General features: G+C 41.1%; 1 protein-coding gene across 1 annotated transcript; it reads right to left on the reverse strand.

The window, feature by feature from the left end:
- Positions 1-959: 959 nt before the first annotated feature.
- Positions 960-19,185, reverse strand: LOC311262613 (kelch-like protein 9). Its single transcript, XM_084362150.1, has 11 exons — positions 19,091-19,185; positions 16,724-16,777; positions 15,344-15,486; positions 14,110-14,276; positions 13,605-13,737; positions 11,730-11,926; positions 11,359-11,434; positions 10,592-11,149; positions 9,641-9,820; positions 8,851-8,964; positions 960-4,848 (listed from the first exon to the last, which is right to left on the reverse strand). The coding sequence occupies exons 2-11, from the start codon at positions 16,726-16,728 to the stop codon at positions 4,352-4,354; spliced, it is 2,070 nt and encodes a 689-aa protein (XP_084218276.1). The 5' UTR covers positions 16,729-16,777; positions 19,091-19,185; the 3' UTR covers positions 960-4,351.
- Between the last annotated feature and the right edge of the window lie 447 nt (positions 19,186-19,632).

Below are 19,632 nucleotides of genomic sequence, written 5' to 3' on the forward strand. Positions count from 1 at the left end.
GTCAAGTAAAAGCTAATTTTAGCAGCTTCTCTATGCTATTCGGTAGTTTCATCTATAACAATACACAGTTAATTAAAAAGAAACTGATGTGTAAAATCTTGACTAAAATTGTTAGATTAACTTATTATTATTTCTATTTTTTCATGTGACATGCCCATGTTCTGTTCCAGTCGGCTGCTAGTCAACACTTACGCCTGCACTCTGTGGAGTGTCTCTTTCTCTTGAACAAAACTCAGCATTATGTAACACTGCTAATTCCCTTTTTGTATATTTTAAACTTTTATCTTCAAAGTGCCCAACAACAGCAGCAGCAGAGAGAACAGGAGATCTTTGCTTTGAAGTGCAGTACGTCGGACCCTTTTTACTGCTCTGCTTAGAAATTCAGAGGAACAGCTTTACAGGGTTTCTTTAAAGGGAAAGATGAGTAGATCAGATTCGTACTCTTGTATATTCATTAAACCAAGTGCTTTCAACCCCCGGCGAAGGTACATGGCTAGATCAGCTAAGGAAAACAAGATTTGACATTTCGAGGTCTCATCTGCCTGCCAGATGGCCAAATCGAGGATTGATCAGTTAATGATACACTGGCTCATGGAGGAAACTCTGAGTGTTTCAGGGTTTTGCAGCTGCAGGTCAACACTTATTTTGCATTCTCAATAATATTTCATGCATCTACTCATGTATTGTGGCAATCTGCTTTTCAGTATTTGTAGTCTTTGGCAGAGCAGTTGATATCACCGCTGTCGCACTGTCTGTTGTCTTATCTAGAGGTGAAGGATGAAGTCTCAAGGGTAGTTTCATCATCATGCACTTGCATCAGATTTACCAAAGAATGTGTGTGTGTGTGTGTGTGTGTGTGTGTGTGTGTGTGTGTGTGTTCATGTTTGTGTTATAAAAGTCGTGCACCTGTAGGATGGAATTTCTCAGACAGTCAATAATGTGGTTCTTCTTGTAACATGTAGATCATAATCAACATTTTATTTTCATCTCAAAACACTGAATATCAATATAAATATACAAAATCCAACATTTATTTTTCCTGTGACAGTAACTGACTGAGCTTGTGTTATATTTACAAGGTACATAAATGTAATCTAGAGGCTTCTTGCTGTCAGTCATTATTTACTTTTTAATGAATCAGGATGATGCTGCCCTAAACCACAAAATCTCAGGAACAGTTATCTTTGCATTGGTGCTGGAAAAATTAACTGCAGTGCAATTCATGGGAATCAACTGAAGCAGTGAGGTTAAGTCAATCTCTCTCAGGCTTTATGGGAGGCATCAAACGGGCTGAGTCTAAAAAGCACAGGATATTTTTCTTTATATTCACAGGTCATGCAATCAGTATAGATAATTCAATAGTGCCTTTAACTATGTTGCAAGAGCCTTCTCAGACTACAGTAAACAAGTAATCTGTTTTGACAATCTTTTTTGAGGGGGATTCCATTTGTACACTTCTGTTGGTGCATCATTCTGTCTTATAATTGGCTCGATTATATAATTTCACTCAGTTTTATTTGGGAAATGTGAATGTTTGTGTTAATTACAAATGGAGAATCATTTTGAAGGTCTAAACGATAATTAAAGTTGCGAACAGTGTTGGATGGGCCCTTGCCATCGCAGGACACCAACCATTCGACACGCCTCTGAATATTCATGTGTATTGGACAATGTGCAAAGGACTTCAGTGTTCACTGCTTCCAATATATGGTGCGAGAGAGGAACCATAAATAAGTCTTTTGACTCAAGTCTGTCAAGGGACGACCGCACTACGAAACTGTCATATAAATGATGATGATTGTCAGTTTGGGGAAGATTTAACCATATACAGAGTTAAGTTCCTGTTTCAAGACGAATAGCGCGTGGACACGACAACGGCATCTGCTGAAAACTCACAATATTCACCATGTACCATTTTCTGATCTAATTTGAGGTGGATCTCTTCAACCTGCTCGGAGGATTACATCAAGGTATAAAATATGTCATTTCCTTTTTGCCACTAGGTGGTGCTACGACTATATGTGATTATTATTATATAAATGTCTTCAGGATGAGTCTCTCATCATAAATCTGAAGTTTGGGGTAAATTGGACCATGTACAGTTAAAGGGGAACTGCCGTTTTTTACAACCTGGACCTTATTTCTAGCATAAAATATGATCATTTACTCACCCAGATAACTTTGGTGTCATTTGGAGTCGTTCTGATGAAATTAGATCCAGTGTAGCGCCGATATATCCATATAATGCGAGTAACGGGGCACTGAAACACAGCCTCTATATAACGCATTATCTGCCACGAAACTAGTGCATTTCACCTATATTTTGTTATGATACGCTAGTGCTATTCCCCTCTGAGTCCGGGCTCGTCCGTTATCAACATCCGGGGTCAAACTAGCAGTAGCAGCTACAGGTAAACAAGCCGGCTGTCGCGGGTGCGCGCGCAGCTCAGAGACGACATCTTCCAGGTCAGAGGTAGTAGGTCAACCTACAGACCCCGGATGTTGATAACAGACAAGCCCGGACTCAGAGGGGAATAGCACTAGCGTATCATAACAAAATATTGGTGAAATGAACTAGTTTCGCGGCAGATAATGCTCATAGAGGCTGCGCTTCGGTGCCGGATCACTCGCATTATATGGATATATCGGCGCTCCCCTGGTTCTAATTTCGTCCGATCCGTCGGATCATTAAAAGTTGGAGTGGCACATTTTCATCACAAAAGATTACCCTGAGAACATTTAAGATCAGGTTAAAGGCTGTGGTAAAGTACAACACCGGTAAATCGAAAAAAGGAGCACCAAATTCAAAATGACCAATTTCCTGTAGGGTTTAGCTCATAGCACCCGGGACTTTTTTGTCGACCTCCATGTGATACACATGTGTACTGAATTTCATACAGCTCTCATCTTCTGACCTAAAAAAGATTAAAAACACACAACTCATTAGCTTCAGTTTGTTCCTCTTAGCTTGTGCGTCATCATAGGAATCAGTTTGGTGACAGTGTTTTTGATCTATTTATGAGATCAATAGTGAGAAATGACACAGATCCATTCACACAGCTTTACCCTCTGATCAGTTAATTCAATGTTATTCAGGCCAAGGAACCCTTAGGTGATTGAGACGGAACGGGGACCCCCTAATACCTTTTGTATAGAATTCTCTTGCATATTAAACTGGGCCGACAATAACTTATAGTAGGGGTGCCTCTGGTCCCATGAATAAACACGTTGGCAGCAGTTGTATAATGTTAGCAATTGTTAGGCAAGTTGGCCTCACCGCTGCAATTTCTCCGGTGGTTTCTGAGATAGAGGGGATGTCAGAGTCTCTCGTAAGTTGCTAAATGAACCATTGTGGCTCACAGGAATTTCCACAAACTTGGGATATTTACACAGACGACCGGCCAATATGTTACGGCTCTGTTCGCTTGCCCACATGACTGCACAAGGAATCATGGAAAGACTAGAATCAGTGTTGTGTTGCTGAGTCACAACTCATATTAGATCTACAAGGCCAAATTGAACAGTTTGTTCAGACTTTTGTAAGTCAAGGTCTTTACTGTGCTGCTGGTGTTTTGTTTTGACCGTGATGCCTGTTGACTTCCAGAAGCTAGCTTACTACATGGCCATACAAACAAAGCACCAGGCCACAATTCACACTGCTCTTTGTATGAACATTAATAGAAGCTTGCTAGCTTCCCTAAACTACAGTTGAGTGGGAGTCATTGAGCTTTCAGCTGTGAATATCTGCTGTCACTTCAACTCGCTCAGAACTTCATATAGTGGCCTTTTGGTCTGCACCTATGGATAACGCCCATTTGAAATAAAAAATGAACTGAGATGCTCCGGGCTACAGCCTGAAATCTAAAAATGTGGTCAGGTTACACATTTATTTCACTGAAGAGATGAATTTTGCCATCTGTGTAACTGATCCTGACATATTTGCCTCAGAAATCAATCTGATTGAACTCTGAGCTCAAACAGCAAAACTCAATGTCCAATGAATCGATGTCCAGCACAGCTGGGAGCGAGGGTGGGTTTGACCTTTAATTAGGCACGTATTGAGTGAAACTGCAGAGTGAGACAACACGAGCAGCAAAGTGGGAGGCATGCTGCATGGCTAACAGGAAATGTAAGGACAGGAAATGGCACTAAATCAGTGACGTGCTTGACAGAAAGGTGCAGAATTTTTAAACTGTTGAATGCTAAAGTTAGCTAGTTAGCCATGCTTGCACCTGCAGCTTGTGTTTGCCACCCACGCTACTTCCTGTTTTGCCCTCTTCAGCGAATTTCTTCTTGCCAGTTTTGGTCTGACAGAGGCAGAGGTTGGAAACCCCCTGTCTGTGGTGCATGATCAGTTCTTCGCTGTGGGCAGCGGACAATCCTGTATCTGCGCCTCATCCACTGACCCCTCCGGCAGATGAACTGTCATTGTACAGGCACGGATCCCCCCAAGAGGCTCCAACACATTGAACACCCTGTCCCACACGTCCTTCTCTGGATCATACCGCTGCACAATGTCAACCATGCACCTGCTGTTCCAGGAGTACCCTCCCACCACGTAGATCTGCCCGTTAAACACTGTCACACCAACATCGCTCTGGCCCCGCGGCATTGCCGCCACCATTGTCCACTGGTCTGTCTCTGGGCTGTAGTATTCGCAGCCCAGGACGTCGTCATAGTCGCTGCTGCCTCGGAAGTGATTCCCGCCCATGACGTAGAGTTTGTCTCCTACGGTGCACATGCAGTGCAGGCCGCGGAGCTCCATCATGTCAGCTCGTCGACTCCACGTGTCAGCGACAGGATCGTAACACCAAAGCTCCTTCTGGAACGTGTCACGCGTGATGCCGCCTGTGTGACAAAAGACAATCAAACAAATTTTACAGTGTGTTCAAAAATCCCCACAAAGAAAGATAATATAAGATAAGAAAATGCTTTATTAGTTCCACAACAGGGACATTTGCATTATTACAGCAGCAAAGGGGATAGCAAAAATAGACAGCAACAATAAAAAACAGTCATAATAAATAAGTAGAAAATATAAAAAACATATAAGTAGGAAATTACAGGTATGTTCAGTGACTTAGTTAATGATTTATTTTTTTAAATGTGAAAATAAAGACAAATTCTCAAGCTACCAGAATCCAAAATAATGTTATCATATTGTTAACTGTTGAAAAGTGGCCAAAAAAGTGTAATATATAACCTGTAATATGAATAAACTAATAAGTCGTTCTTTAATGTGTGGAAAAAGCAGGTCAGTATGATTCAAGGTCGTCTCGGTCACTTTGGGTAGAATGAATGACTCTGTCCTAATGTGGATGAGTGTTCAGGTACTTTCCTGTGGCCACATACAAAAACCAGATGTGGCCCGTTTCACACCTGCTTTCAACCTCACAGGTCAAGGTTGTTATTGTCGCTATTGCAAAGAGGAACAGGAAGTTGCAGTAAAAGGTGAAACTGTTCTTCTACAGACACAGTAAAGGTTTGATTGGCTCAGAAGTGTTCTCTCAAAATGATACACAGTGAAATACACTATATTTTCTGATACTGAAGCTCTTGTTCTTTCAACAATATTGTAAACGTAATCCTTATAGAAAGCAAGTATGAAACTTATAGAAACCCCGTATTTCCTGAGAAATGCCCTTCAACAGGCATAAGCAAACCCCTGAGGCCATCCTAAATATAAAATAAATCGATGATACTTTTCAAATGATCACTCTCTGTGTTATTTTTTGGCCCAAAATTCTCTTTCAACAGAAAATACACCATATGGAGTAATGTGTCAGCCCTGCCGAGACGAGCTGACAACAGTGCAGGAATTTCCTCAACTGAGAGGACCACACAGTGTTTTAATGTCTATAGCAAACAAACACAGATTGTGTTTCTTTTTTTACTGCTGATCCGTTTACAAAGCCTACAATAACTTTTTGCACTGACTTCCTTCCATCTAGGCCGGCCTTGTCACAAGGAGTGTAGAGGACACGGTAGGAAGAAATGAATTTTGGAACATGGTGTACAGCAAAATACATTATTTTTGATTAACAGACTACAACATGCAAAAGCACATTTTCTTGTCTGGTGACTTAACCATTTCCTTTTGCCATACAGGTGTTCTGCATTCTTGTGTTTAAAGCATTTAAATGAGGAATTTAGGTCTTATCCAAGTGTGAGTACTGAACTATTGATTTATACTGAACCACATTTTAAATCACATCTATTATCTACCACACACGGTGCAGTCGCTCCACAAGCATGTAAACTAAGTATATGATGAAATGCTTCTTCATCAATGATCGCAGCATTGTAAACATTATAATTCTCTTCAATGGACTGTGGGTGAATGAATCAAACAACTCCTTATGCAACATTTTCTTTTAAAGTAGCTTTGAATCAAATGACCCAGTTGTGCAATAAGCTGCTTTTCATGTGTGCACAAGATACTAACTAACACTCTCTCAGGTGTTCAGGGGCTCTAAAGTTTGCAGACTTGGTGGTCCATATCTGTTTTTTTATTTATGTTCAACAACAGTTATCCACCATGGTCATTTTCTGGGCAGACGTAGCTCGGTGGGTGGCACGGACCAGTCAGAGTGTGAACGGGTACCTGGAGGGGGTGCCAGTTCACCTCCTGTGTCCTGCCGAGGTGCACTTGAGCAAGGCACGGAACCCCTAACTGTACAGGGCATCTGATTACGGGCAGCCCCCTCACTCTGAAATCTTTCTAAAATGTACCTAAAATAAGGGATTCATAAATGATGAACTAAAAAACTGAGCAGCACCTTCCAGTAGGAGCTTTCACAAATTAACTTTACGCATGAACATATTGTAGTTTAACATTTAACAACCCACTGAGAGCCATGTCTATTTCTCAGAAACAGACCAAACCAGGCCAGATCACAAGATACTATATTTCCTACGAGGAAAGCTCATGTTGAGCGGTTTCTACCGTCGGTGTAAGTACAGACATAACACTTTGAGAAGCTCGAGGCTCGCTGGTTTGTTTGTGAATCTTTCTCTCAAGTAGAGCAGGGATTATGTATATGCCTAAATAGAGATGTAGAAACGATTCATTCTAAATCATCTGTCCTGTAACTTTGAATCCTTTACTACATTTTTTGATTAAAATATATTAAGTAAGTGTGTAATAAAATTAATATGTGATTTAAATACAATGTGTTGTGTCGAGCACAGTATGTGTTGTATTCTGAGTAATAATTACCGGCACTCAGCACAATGCTTCTGAAAGCCGTGGGCTTTATGTTTGTTGCAGGGTACTGTGAACCACTTTAACCACAGGTCTTTGCATTTCCTGTTTCTCCGTCCTACATATGAAACGTTTCCGCTCTAAACCTGAGTTTCCTGTCCAAGGTTGCTAAGAAACCTGGCTGAGAGCAGGCTGACAGCAGCTCAGCAGAATCTGCTGCTAAACAGGAAGTGGTTTCAAATAGGTCAGCCGAGCAAGCAAGTCAATAATTCATCTCGTCAAAATGGAACATTTTATACGCTTTTACACAATCCCTTCAGAAAACAGTGCGAGATGTGAATGCAGAAGTCATCGCTTAGGTTGTGGTGAAATACACCATTAAACAACCACACATTTGGGATAATGTAAGTACACAACACAACAACAAAGGTCTAGTAGTTTTTAGACAATGTCATGCAGAATTCCTACATATTATATCTTTAAAATGACCTTTGTTTAGGTTTTCTAGACTGGTGATTGTGTAAATGTGTAAAAATAAGGACAGTCATCATTTCTCTTTTAGTACCAGTGAGAGACGTTGCATGCGGCTGTCAGATAGCTGTACCAAAATTGAGGAAGTCAGCTTAGACGCTCAAAGAATGTCATCAGCACTGGAGACCGTATGAGAAAGTCATGTCCCCTGGGCCTGAGAACATTCAGTGTTGGTTTCTTTTTACCACAAAGGCTTGCTTTCTGTCACACTAACCATGATCTCCTCCCTGACCACGTAGTTCTTGCTAAACTTAACCACACCTTAACCGGAGATGTAGCAGTTAGACAGTCACATGAGTCAGTTTTTAATACAGTCATAGTGGTATTTTAGCAACTCACTGACAAAAGGGTTATTTTGTAACTTACGTATGAAGATTCACACAGTTTTTAATCTGCATTTTTATCTCATATCTTCTTGGTACTTCTTGGATGCAATTAGTCAACGGAGAGACACGAGTGGGTGCAAATTGATGTAAATTTTCCTGAGATGATACAGCTAACAAGGCAGTACATAGTCAGTTTTGGGGGGATATATTCAGACTGCACAAAAAGCACAGCGGACAAATGAATGGGAGTGCAGCTATGTTCCCAGGGTCCTGTGTTCCCATAATCAATATCATCCTAATATCACACATTAAAGGGGCATTTCAATTGTTTTAATGTTCTCAGCAAATGTTTAATATGTATTTCCCAGGATCAGAAATATCTAACCCACAGCTTCGTGCTCAAAAGCACAAAGCTGTAGGCTAACCAGGGCTGTGTGCCCTGGGCTGAGCATACAGCCCTGGTTAACCAGTTTCATTTTGCAACCCTGGTGTTGAAAAAATACTGTTATAGCCCACTGATTTATGTTAAATGTATGGGCAAGACACTTCCCCTTGACTTAAGACACTGATATCTCTTGTTTTTTACCATCCAGTCTGATTTGAACGCCCATCTATCTTCATTCCTTTACAGTTTGAACTACAAAGATAGCCCTTACAAATCTCTCACAGTGTCAGTCGTGGGAAAAAAGAATGAGCCCACATGATTAATACAAGACAAAAAAATTTGGTTCAGTCTTAAAACACTTGTAGGCAGTATAAATAAACAGACTGTGTGTTGAGCAGTGTTACCTGAAATGTACATGAGGTCCCCGTGAACTGTTCCAGCATGTCCGTAGTGAGGCTCCACCATATTGGCCACAAATGTCCATTCGTTTTTCTTCAGGTTGTAGCACTCGACCGTGTCTGATCAAAGTGATATTTGGGGTAAGAATGCATCAATACAAAAATTCTGATTCACATATTATGTTTGTTTTTTGACCAGTGAAAAAAGAATTAAAAAAAATGTGACAATGAAAGGTGGTTGCTCAAAGTGATGAACCTACAGAGAATCATCAACTGAATTTGTAGCTTTTTAGTTTCAGCTCATTGTTTAGCTATCTGGCCCATGACTTTACTGTTTTGGTTCACTCTCATCGCTCTCATGGCATCATTTTAGCCATAGTAGACAGCTGTTCTGCGCAAAAAAGCTCTAAAAACCAGCTGTACACGATCTGCTCAGCACCAAACACCAGTAAACAAAGTAAGTGACTGGCTGGTGAACATAGTGGAGCAGAAAATAGTAGAGACCAAAAACAGAGCTAAAACTGGGTAAACACCACTTCAAATAAATGATAACGTTGTTCAGTAACAGTTTGTTAACTGGTTAGCCTTTTCAATTAGAAAGCTGATAATATGTCAGTGCTGCATTTACAGATTGTTTCCACTGCCCCCAAGTGGTCAAAAAGATCAATAATTGCAAATTTAACTAATTTGAACAGCAAGTTTTCATTAACTGCATTAATAAATTAAAACATAATGAAAATGAATGATCAGCTGACAGTAGTAAAAAGAAAAGGAACAAGGATTAGAAGCAGCTCACCGATCTCTCCTGAAGCATTCCTTCCTCCGACTGCAAACAGTTTCCCCTTCAGAGCGCTCAGGTGGAAGAAAGTCCTCTTCTCGTTGAGTGAAGCAATCTGAAGCCACTTGTCGAATCGCGGGTCATAGCGGTAGGCGCTGTCTATGGCCGTCTTACCCTTGGTGTCATACGTACTTTGGCCTGAGAAGTCAACAAGAATAAGAGTGGTAAATAAAATGGAGGATAAATTATAACCTGTGATTCAATCATATTTTTAAGAAAGCGTTCATTTATGCTTCTCAGTCTTGATACATTATGTAACATTACTTCACCCACAAGTGATTAAAGCTCCAATTTGTAAGACACTTGACTTTTGAGTCTCATTCCCAGCTCGTAAAATACTGATGCTTAGAGTTGGTCGGCCACCAACCCAAAACATCAGAATTTGAGTTGGGAATGAGACCCAACAGTCAACTATCCTACAAACTAGAGCTTAAAACTCAACTTATAAATTAAAAATGTTTACGTTTTTGTTGATTTGTTTAGGACCAAAGCTCCTTTTTCAACAAGCAAACCATGGCTTGGCTTGGGATCTGTCTCTGTGCGCTAGGATTTTTAGCTTGGGGAAAATGCTATGTTTCTGTTAGACCCCTATTGTGTAGTTTCCATGGATCAAGACTGACATTTATGTTCTTTGATTTATTGTACATATGTTTGTCCCCAATTAAATGCCCATGTTATAGGTCCAGTGTGTAGTGCGTCTAGTGGTGAGGTTACAGATTGCAACCAACAAAATACGCCTCGCCTCACCCTACCCTGCTAAAAAGGCTTGGTTAGGTGTTTGGTTTGTCCATTCTGGGCTACTGTAGAAACATGGCAACGTGGTGGACAACCCCCCCTCTGTAGATATCGATCAATATAAAAGACTGCTGGATTTGAATAGTGTACAGAGTGACGTGTATGTGCTCTGACCTCCAACAATGAAGAGGAAGCCACCCAGAAGAGCCACACCATGCTGGTAACGCGGCACCTCCATGGGCTTCAGGGCCCTCCAGTGGCCGCTCTTTTCATCATACAGCCTCAGCTCACGGCTCACCACCAGCTGCTGTCGCATCACACCGCCCAGTGCCAGAATGTGGGTGGCGTCTGAGCGTATTTGTGTTCTCTCAGTTTGCAGAGCTGGCTGCATGAAGGGCATCATCTGGTAGTTACTGGCCTCCAGCAGGAGGTTCACACAGGCCGTTTCAGAGCGCATCATGGAGTCTCCCCCCTCTTCATCATCCTGGGAGATCTGAATGAGCTCACCAGGGTTCATGAGTGGGAAGCGAATATGACGCATCAAGTTGTAGACAGAGGGGCGGCGATTGGGATGGTCATGGTCCAGCCATCCTCTCGCGATGTGGTAGAGCTCCATCTCAGAGAAACCCTCCAGGGAGTTGCTGGAGAGAGCGTTGGCCATGGTGGTTTCAGAGAGCTGGAGGTAACGGTCGCACTCCACCAATGCTGAAAGGTTCTGGCTCACAAACTCACCTAGGTCACAACAATGAGGATCAACACTGATTATTATGGTCTACAATAATCTTTAGTTTTTCTTATTATATGTTTTAGCAAAACAATAACTAATGGAGTAATGGATGGATAGACTAGTTTTGGGGTTTTCTGAGGATCGGAAGAGTTGACAAACTCAACCTTTCAACTAATCTACGTGTTTATACAGATTGAATAAAGCTGCAAGTCACCTATATTTTGCTGAACGTCCTCCAGAAGTAAGTCTATGGCGATTCGCTCCACCTCCACACAGTTATCAATTGTGATCTGCATCGAAGAAAAACAAAGGGAATACATTCAATTAGTTAACAATTATCTGCGTCCGTCTTCATTACGTTCCCTATTTTGCAGCCCCAGGTGTTGATAATCACATACGTAGGTCACTCATAAATTTATTCTGGCCAGTATAATTGGGGGCATTGAAGGACAGTGAAGCACTCAGAGGGATCTGGCAGCTTAATGAGTTAGACCTCCAGCGTAACTGAATATAAAAACCTTTCAATAATGAATTTCTGCGACATCACCGGAGTATGACATTACACTGAAAACAAAAGCCTCTCACCTCACTGCTCAGAAGCTGGTTACAGAACCTCAGGACAGGCATGACCTGCAAGAAGTTGGCAGCCTCCAGTGTATCCTGGAGATTACCCATGTCCAGACAGACTTTGGATGTGTAAATGAACTCTATGATGTTCTTTAAACCCAACTTAGTGACCCCATGCAGCTTGATCTCTCTCATTTCCTGCTCCCTCATGCCTCCTGCACAAGGAGAAACAAGTACAAAGACAAGGTGAATGAATGATTCTGCATCGTTACAGAGGATTTGCCTTGTGCAGGCATGACGTCAAAGTGCACAGTCAGCAAGACACAGTAAAGACACAGCTGCCACAGTAAATCCTGGCTGCTCAGACTTACACAGTGTGAGGATAGTAATAGTACTTGCAGTTAATGAAGATGTCAAATGCGAAAGTTGTAAATGCAGAAGCAACAATGTGAACACGTCCTTCCTCTTTTCTTTTACTATTTTAGATTGTTTATCTAAAAATGGAAATATAAATACTGATATTATTTTTTATTTCAGCAATGTCAGCTGGTAACGCCAGGTCATTACTAGGCTGTACAATCACACACAGTGTCTCACTAGTGATACTTAAAGGGATAGTTGGGGTCTCCTGATGTTGGGTGGTATGACCCTTGTATCACGTAGCACCGTCAGGGAGCAGAGCATTGTACTGCTAAACGTCACAGACAGCAAGATGTATTTTAGCCCCCTAAAAGAAGGCTCACCTAAAATATACCGGGATGAGAACCTCATACAACCCCACATCAGAAGACCCCAAAACCAAGGGTTTTGTGTGGTACACATCTAAAACTCTTTGCCTCAAATGGCCGCCGGCAAGGCATTGGACCCTGTTGTGTTACAATACCAGACCTGATGTTTACCTGATGCAGAGCTGCCAAGTCTCACACATCTTCACAGGGTCACACGCTAATCCTCCTATTTCACATGGTGAGAAGCATAAATTGCCCCTTTTCATTATTTCCCCCTCAAATATATTTCCTCACTTGCTGCTTGCCGTACTTGGGGCCTTAATTGATACTATGAGCTAATGGGATTTACAGGATAGCAGCTAGTTTTTGAGACTGTGTAGGTCACTCCTTCACAACACTGCACTTCTTTTTTAAAATCTTTTTCAAAGATGTCAGGGAAGAAGCAGAGAGTCCTGCTTCCATTCTAGGCAGCAAAGGGTCAGCCACACACTGCCAAAATACTTGCCAGGTCAGAGGAGTCAGAGGAGTCAGAGGAAACAGATGAGGAGACTGTGAATTTGATAGGGATTGACACAGCAGAGGAGGATGAGACTCCAGAGGACACAGAGGATGAGAGAGCAGAAGAGACAGACGATGACACAGCAGAAGAAACGGTGGAGAAAACAATAGAAACAGGGAAAAAGTGGAGGGCTGTTAGTGGAGCAGCTACCTACAGCTGCACTTTTAATGGTGAGTGGTCAACCAAATGGCCATTCATCACCACAGGCACCGCCAGCTCTTACTTATGGTGCTATGTGTGCAGACAGGAGAAATAATGACAGAGTAAGACTGAATAATGACATCTCAACAGTCTAATCTTAATGTAGACTGTGTATGAACATTGTTAATTTATTGATAATATGTCTTGCATGTTCACTGGTGTATTCAGAGTAAATACAGAGAGGAAGAGATCCCAGGGAGGCCAACAGGGCAGGGAGAGCAGCTGGCATGGAGGTGAGCGAGAAAATGAGCAAATATTGATGGTTAAGACCAAATAATGACATCACAACAGTCTAATCCTAATGTTAATTTAAAATGAGATATTACACAAACTTTTGGTAAACTTGGCAGCCCTGCTAACGCCCCATACTGTCAGCTTACGGCCTAATAAAACAGAAGAACTCACCAGTGAACATTGCCTTGAAATAGTCGCTGGATGACGCCATGATGACTCTGTGGACTGGGAAAGTTTCCTTGCTGTCCCCAGGAACCAAGATGACATCACAGAGAGTTTCATCTGCCCGGAAAGTATCAAAGCCCTGTGGGATGTATGAAATGTTCAGAAACCACTTTGGGGACTGGTGGCCTCCACTAGATTTGTTGGATTTGGTGGAGTGCAAAAAGTGAAATTCTTTTTAATGAAGGAAATAAAATCCCCTTAAAGACAGGAGTGATTATGCTTTATGCATAATACAGTTCTTATGTTGAGAAAAAAAAGACCACTGTTGATTTAATTGTGGTACCAACTGTGGTGCAACTGACGAAGCACGTGGCACCAATTGGAGAAATTGGGGGTTCTAAACTTTTAGAGTGATATCGCAGCATTTGTAAAAGTTGTCTATTTTCATATTTGAATCAGAATAAGTTCATAACCCAGAGCCACTCAGTTAGTTAATAAATCACAGATATACCTGCAACACAGCTGCTCCATGTTCGCTGCTACAGAACACCTTAGACAGCGGCCGAGGGGGGAGTTTGGGCTTTGTGGCCTTGTCTGGACGTTTAGGTGGCATTTCCATGGGCAGAGGAGCTGGAGCCGGAGCCAGAGCTGGAGAGGGAGCTTGTGGAGGTCTGTCATCTATAAGATTCAAATAAAGAACAGATATTTAGAAATGAGGAAAGTCTTTATAAGTACATTGAACTGCTCAGCCACTAAAACCTTTATGACTGTTTGTTTGATGATCTTCCTGATGCCTTTAGAACTACCAGCCTGCTATTGTACTCCTGTAACCCCAGACCCTAACTCATGTATGGAGCGTAAAAAAGTATTAGCATCAAAATGTAAAAGTATCAAAAGTAAAAGTATTCATAAATTGCCCCTGTCAGTATATTACTGGGTCATGATTGATGTATTAATTGTGTAAGCAGTACTATTTAATGTTGTAGTTGGTGGATGCAGAGCTAATTTATCTACTTCATATGTAATCTATGATAATGCATCATATTTCATAAACTGATCATGTGATGTCAAATTTAAATCTGAAAAGTAACCACTAACTATCACATTCAAATAAATCTAAATTCTAAAATGAACTGATGTAGAGAAACAAAGTAGCAAAAGAGAGAAATATGCAAGTATCTCAAAATTGTACTTAAAGGAAAAGTTCACAAAAAATGAAAATTCAGTCATTATCTCCTCCCTCCCATGCAGGCGAAGTTTTGTAGCTACAAAGCTAAAAGTGTTAGCGTGCAACCAGTCTGTGGGACTGCAAGTCAAAGGTGTAAATAACATTTTTTCAGATGAGCTTGGGATCTCGGGGCTTCCAGAGACTTGGATTACACCAGACAAGCTGCATGGAGCCATTTTTATTTAGTCCCCAGCTACTTCAGCTGTTTAGGAGAATGCTGCAACACTGTTTTGCTGTGAAGCTCCGGAAATGTTTTGTGGACTACAGTACGTCACCTTACTTTTCATTGGCATGGGGGTGAGCAGAACAACATTTTCGGTTGAACCTTTCCTTTAAGTATGGTTCTCAAGTACATGCACTTAGTTACTTGCACACTTTTTGTTGTCTCACATATTGTAGTTGTCTTTGTCTGGATACATGCCTTCAAGCTAATGCAGCTTCTGTTCTTTCTTGTATCAGATGGGTTCAATTATAACTTTAGAAATCAAATCTACTGAGAGCCAGTGAGGACACACACCTTGTTGAACAGGCCTGTCCTGTGGAGGAGCAGGGGGTCTCTCTGGCTGGGCTGGAGGTCTCGGAGGATCTCTCTGATGCCTGCTGCCCAGGCGAGACAGTCTGCGGCTCAGCCTCCCCGGCCCGCTGTCATCTCCACTTCCCCTACAGAGGATGAGGTGCAGGTCATTTCAAGAGCATCATCCCATCCTACACCAGAATCTCCCTGCAGTTCAATCTCATTTAGTGACTTAAGTGGAATGCATCCAATACATTGTTTAAACATTGTTTTTATTTTGAAAGTTTCATGCACTGTTTTGGCAGTTTGTCACTTCTCTTTACTTGTGTGCAAGTAGGCTACCACTTCCTTCGCTTTCATTTTAGCAGACCATGACTCATTACACGGCCTAGAGCCTTCTCTTTTGCTTGTCCTGCAACCTGAAAAGGAGGAACCAGTAAACTACTTCCCCTCTTGAAACTATTTCCTGCCAAGCTACTCACTTACAGTAAGAAAATACTCACAGACAGAAATAAAAAGTATGTAAAAGGTATACATTGCTTGAAATAGTGAAAGATTTTAATTGTACACTGATGTGACAGAAAACGTTGAATGAAAATTATTTCATTTTATTTATTTATTTATTTGAATGGATAATTAACTTGATTAGCACCAAACTTGACCTACAGCCAGCCAACATGATTTAAAACACAGGACTGGAACCTGCTGTTACTCTTAAATTGATTCACTCTCTGTGTTCACACTCAATGTAGACTTTCAGCAGTTATTGATTCACTGTACATTGTTTAGAATTATAAATATGCAGGAAGTCAAATAGTTAAATATGTAGGTGAAACTAGCAAATGTGACACATCAAGTTCACGTTATATGCTTATAAGCTGACTGTGACATAAGGAGGTGGAGGGGATGGTGGTTGCGCTATTTCAAGCCAACAAGTCTGGCAAACAGCCGACTGCATTTTGATTCACACCAGTCTATATTTGTGAGGACACCTGAGGACTGTTCCAGCTGTTTTTGTGGTGACAAAACCCAGCGTTTTTTCTGGAGATCTGCAAACCTTTGCAGCCGTGTTTCGGGTGAATAAAACTGGCTATTTTGTACCATCTCCATCTGTGATTGTGGTGACCAAAAAAGTTTTTTTTAAGCCAAACCATGCTGTTTTCCCAACCCTCACCAAGTGTTTTTGGGCCTAACCCTAAGCCGAGCATGAGCGCCCCGATGTGACCAGAGGGTATAGAAAATTCAACCTAAACAGCTGTAAAGTTGCAGCATAAAGAAACATTCTGTTCTGTGGTTTTGCAGAAATAAAACTTAGCTAACATTTATTGTGGCGACTGGGTTCATAATTCCCGTTATATACTGACGCCCAAAAAACTATCTTACCCCATTACATTGGCCTCTTGTGGTTGTGGACTTCTGTTACGCTGGTGAGACCTCCTATGTGGAGACAAAAGAGGAGCTTCAGTGGACAGATTTTACACAGACATAGACCTGTTTGTGTACACTCAGCTGTTCTGACCCCAGAAGAAGACATTTGCAGGAAGTTTTCAGACCTATGTATGAGTATAATCAGAAGTTCACTTATGTGCCTCCATGCTAATTCAAAAATATAACTTCTGTAAAATGACTCATTATTGATCCGCCCCAACACCCACCACAGCCAGCAGACTACAGAGCAGCCTCTTTCCTCAGGCTGCTGGAGACTTCTTAACTCATTCTACGCACTCCATTATATAAATAAGTTTTCTTTTCCTCCTACCCTGTGTGCTTTCAGGTACTATTCAACTGTCACTGAAAATTAATAGCATCTGCATTCCTCTATTATTTCCCTCAGCCACTGGGCACACTCCACTGAGCACAAGGCTGGCAGTTCTCAGTTCCTGTTACCCCTGTCTCTGGAGTCAGCGTTGACTTTTTAAAATTAAAGAATTAAACTTGATCATTTATTGATTTACTCAATAAGAATAGACCTATATATGGATAAATATGTCAAATTATTTCCCACACCATCCTCATTATGTTTTAGTTGCGGCACACAGAGACTACAAACTACATTTCCTTATACAACCTTGTCCTAAAATTTTAATAATTGAATCTTGTATTTGTGTCTCACTCAACAATTAAGCCAGAATTGTCTCTAAAAAATCCTCTATGCAAATGTATTCACACTGCTGTCACGTTCTCTTTTTCACACCATGTTTGATGTGTGCTTGCTTGTTGGCGGACAGCATCAACTGTCTGATTAAATGTCATTCATGTCTTTCAATATGCATAGACCACATAATCTGGACCTTGACAATTCTATGAATATTTTTTAGTAGGTTTGCTGACAGTAAAACATTCATTTTTGACATCCTTGATGTTGCAATCTGAATCTCCAGGTAGCATGATTACCACTAGATAAAATCAGCGTGTGTATGGGTGTATGTTGTCTCATTTAGTTACCAATATCTAGTTATCTGTTATTCCTGTTGCCCTTTCTATTGCTCTATAACTGCACTGCACGTTATCTTTAAATTGTTTATAGGACCCACAGTAATTTCATTTCTGTAATCATAATCGTTATGTGCTTGTGGTCTGAGAGGCTTATTTGTTTGATGGCAGCTATTTTTTACAGCGTTGAGAGAATAATCTAATACAGCACACTTTACCTGAGAGAGCACAATGTGTTGGTTAAATGTGTGAATGATTGTCTCTACAATGACAACAGTGGAATATGAAGAACAAAAAAGGTCTTTGTTGATGTTTTACCTCTTTTACTTTGTAATCTCTGACTTGTGTCATCTTCACCTCTCTCCATAGTGGAGTAAGGACCACTTAAAACCACCAAACCACTTGAAGTTGCATCTTTGCATTGTGTCATACTATACAGCATCCTCAAAATCACTGGGTGATTTATTATTATTCGAAAAGCCTGTAAAGTCAGTCCGCCTCACATCACTTCTCACATGAGACAAAGTTGACGGTGACGACCCTCAAGATCTTCCTCAACTGACAGGTGTAGTGAAGACACACAGTAGCTCAGTGTCACACAAAGCAGAATCTAAATGAGCTCAATGAAGTGCATGTTATGCAACTCGATGCCTCTGCTTTACCATACCTCAGAGGAAAAGGTTGTTCTCATTTATTTGGCAGCTTTATACGAATTTTCATACCCTTCCTGTCTATGCAAACCACGTATCTCCAGATGTGTTGATTTTGAATGCTTGCTGTGAATGTAAGCTAAATCAACTCTTTATAATCCCCCTCGGATTAGCTTGAAAATGTCACAAAGCTGAAAACAGGCTGTTCTGACACCGTGAAAAGTTGACTTTTTAAGAGTTACGTGGCTCTCACAGGAAGGCCACGCTACACACATTCGAATGATCTTATAATGTGTCACTGTCGATTGAACTAACCAACAGTGTACAAGGCAGGTAAAAATGAGCTCAACCTTAAATGCATACAGCTGTAAAATGACACATTAACATTAATGCAGTAGTAATATTAACCCACAAACATCAGATATGAGGGAACATTTTACTGCACAATAAGTACTTTTACTGATAATAAGTCCAACAGGTTTTTAATGCAGGATTGTTACTTGTTGTGCAGTATTTTCATGGCGTGTCATTAGTAATTTTACTTTGTTAAAGCATCTGAATACTTCATCCACCACTGGCAGAAATGGAGCTATATGAACTCACATGTATGAATTTGTGCTACTTTATTGTCATGACTGTGCGAAAAGGACACCTATTAGTGACCTACCTGGAAGAAAGCTTCCTCAGCAGACTGGACCCGAGGCTTCCCTCCAGCCTGTTCGTCTTACCAACCAGAACTGGTTGGATCCTCTGAGCAGAAAATGTCTGCTGCACTGCGCCGTCTGGTTGGAGAGTCAAAGCATCTGGGTGAACATCACCGTTTCTTTGCCTTAACCGAGACCTCAGTCACTTCCTGTGCTACTTCTCTTTCTCACTGCTGCTTCTTTTCTGCATCTTGACACTTCCCACCCAGTGTCACACTTGTGATGTTGTTAGTGAGCTAAACAATAGCTTTCACAAGTTTTTAAAATCAGTATATACACATACACTCGAGCAGGCCTTCAGTTATCTGCGAAGATAGACAAGCATGAGAACCAAAATGGAGGAACGTATTGTCTAAAATTGTTTATCACTCATTCCTACAACTTATAGCATTTTCATGAAAAATCTAAATATATAGCATACTAACGCAACCTTACACAAAAACAATAAAGAAAATGTCTGTTGATCTTTCAAATTGGAAGATCATGGTTCACTGCGTTTATCAGA

The sequence above is a fragment of the Pagrus pagrus genome (genome assembly GCF_965226575.1).
Source record: "Pagrus pagrus genome assembly, chromosome: 9".
Lineage (NCBI taxonomy): Eukaryota > Metazoa > Chordata > Actinopteri > Spariformes > Sparidae > Pagrus > Pagrus pagrus.

Bases quoted from the DNA above. Each gene is read 5' to 3' on its own strand.
- LOC311262613 (XM_084362150.1), bottom strand. The intron at 11,927-13,604 runs GTGAGTTCTTCT...CTCCTTGTGCAG, and splicing joins TTTCAAGGCAATGTTCACTG to GAGGCATGAGGGAGCAGGAA. The intron at 4,849-8,850 runs GTAACACTGCTC...TTTGTCACACAG, and splicing joins GGACCTCATGTACATTTCAG to GCGGCATCACGCGTGACACG.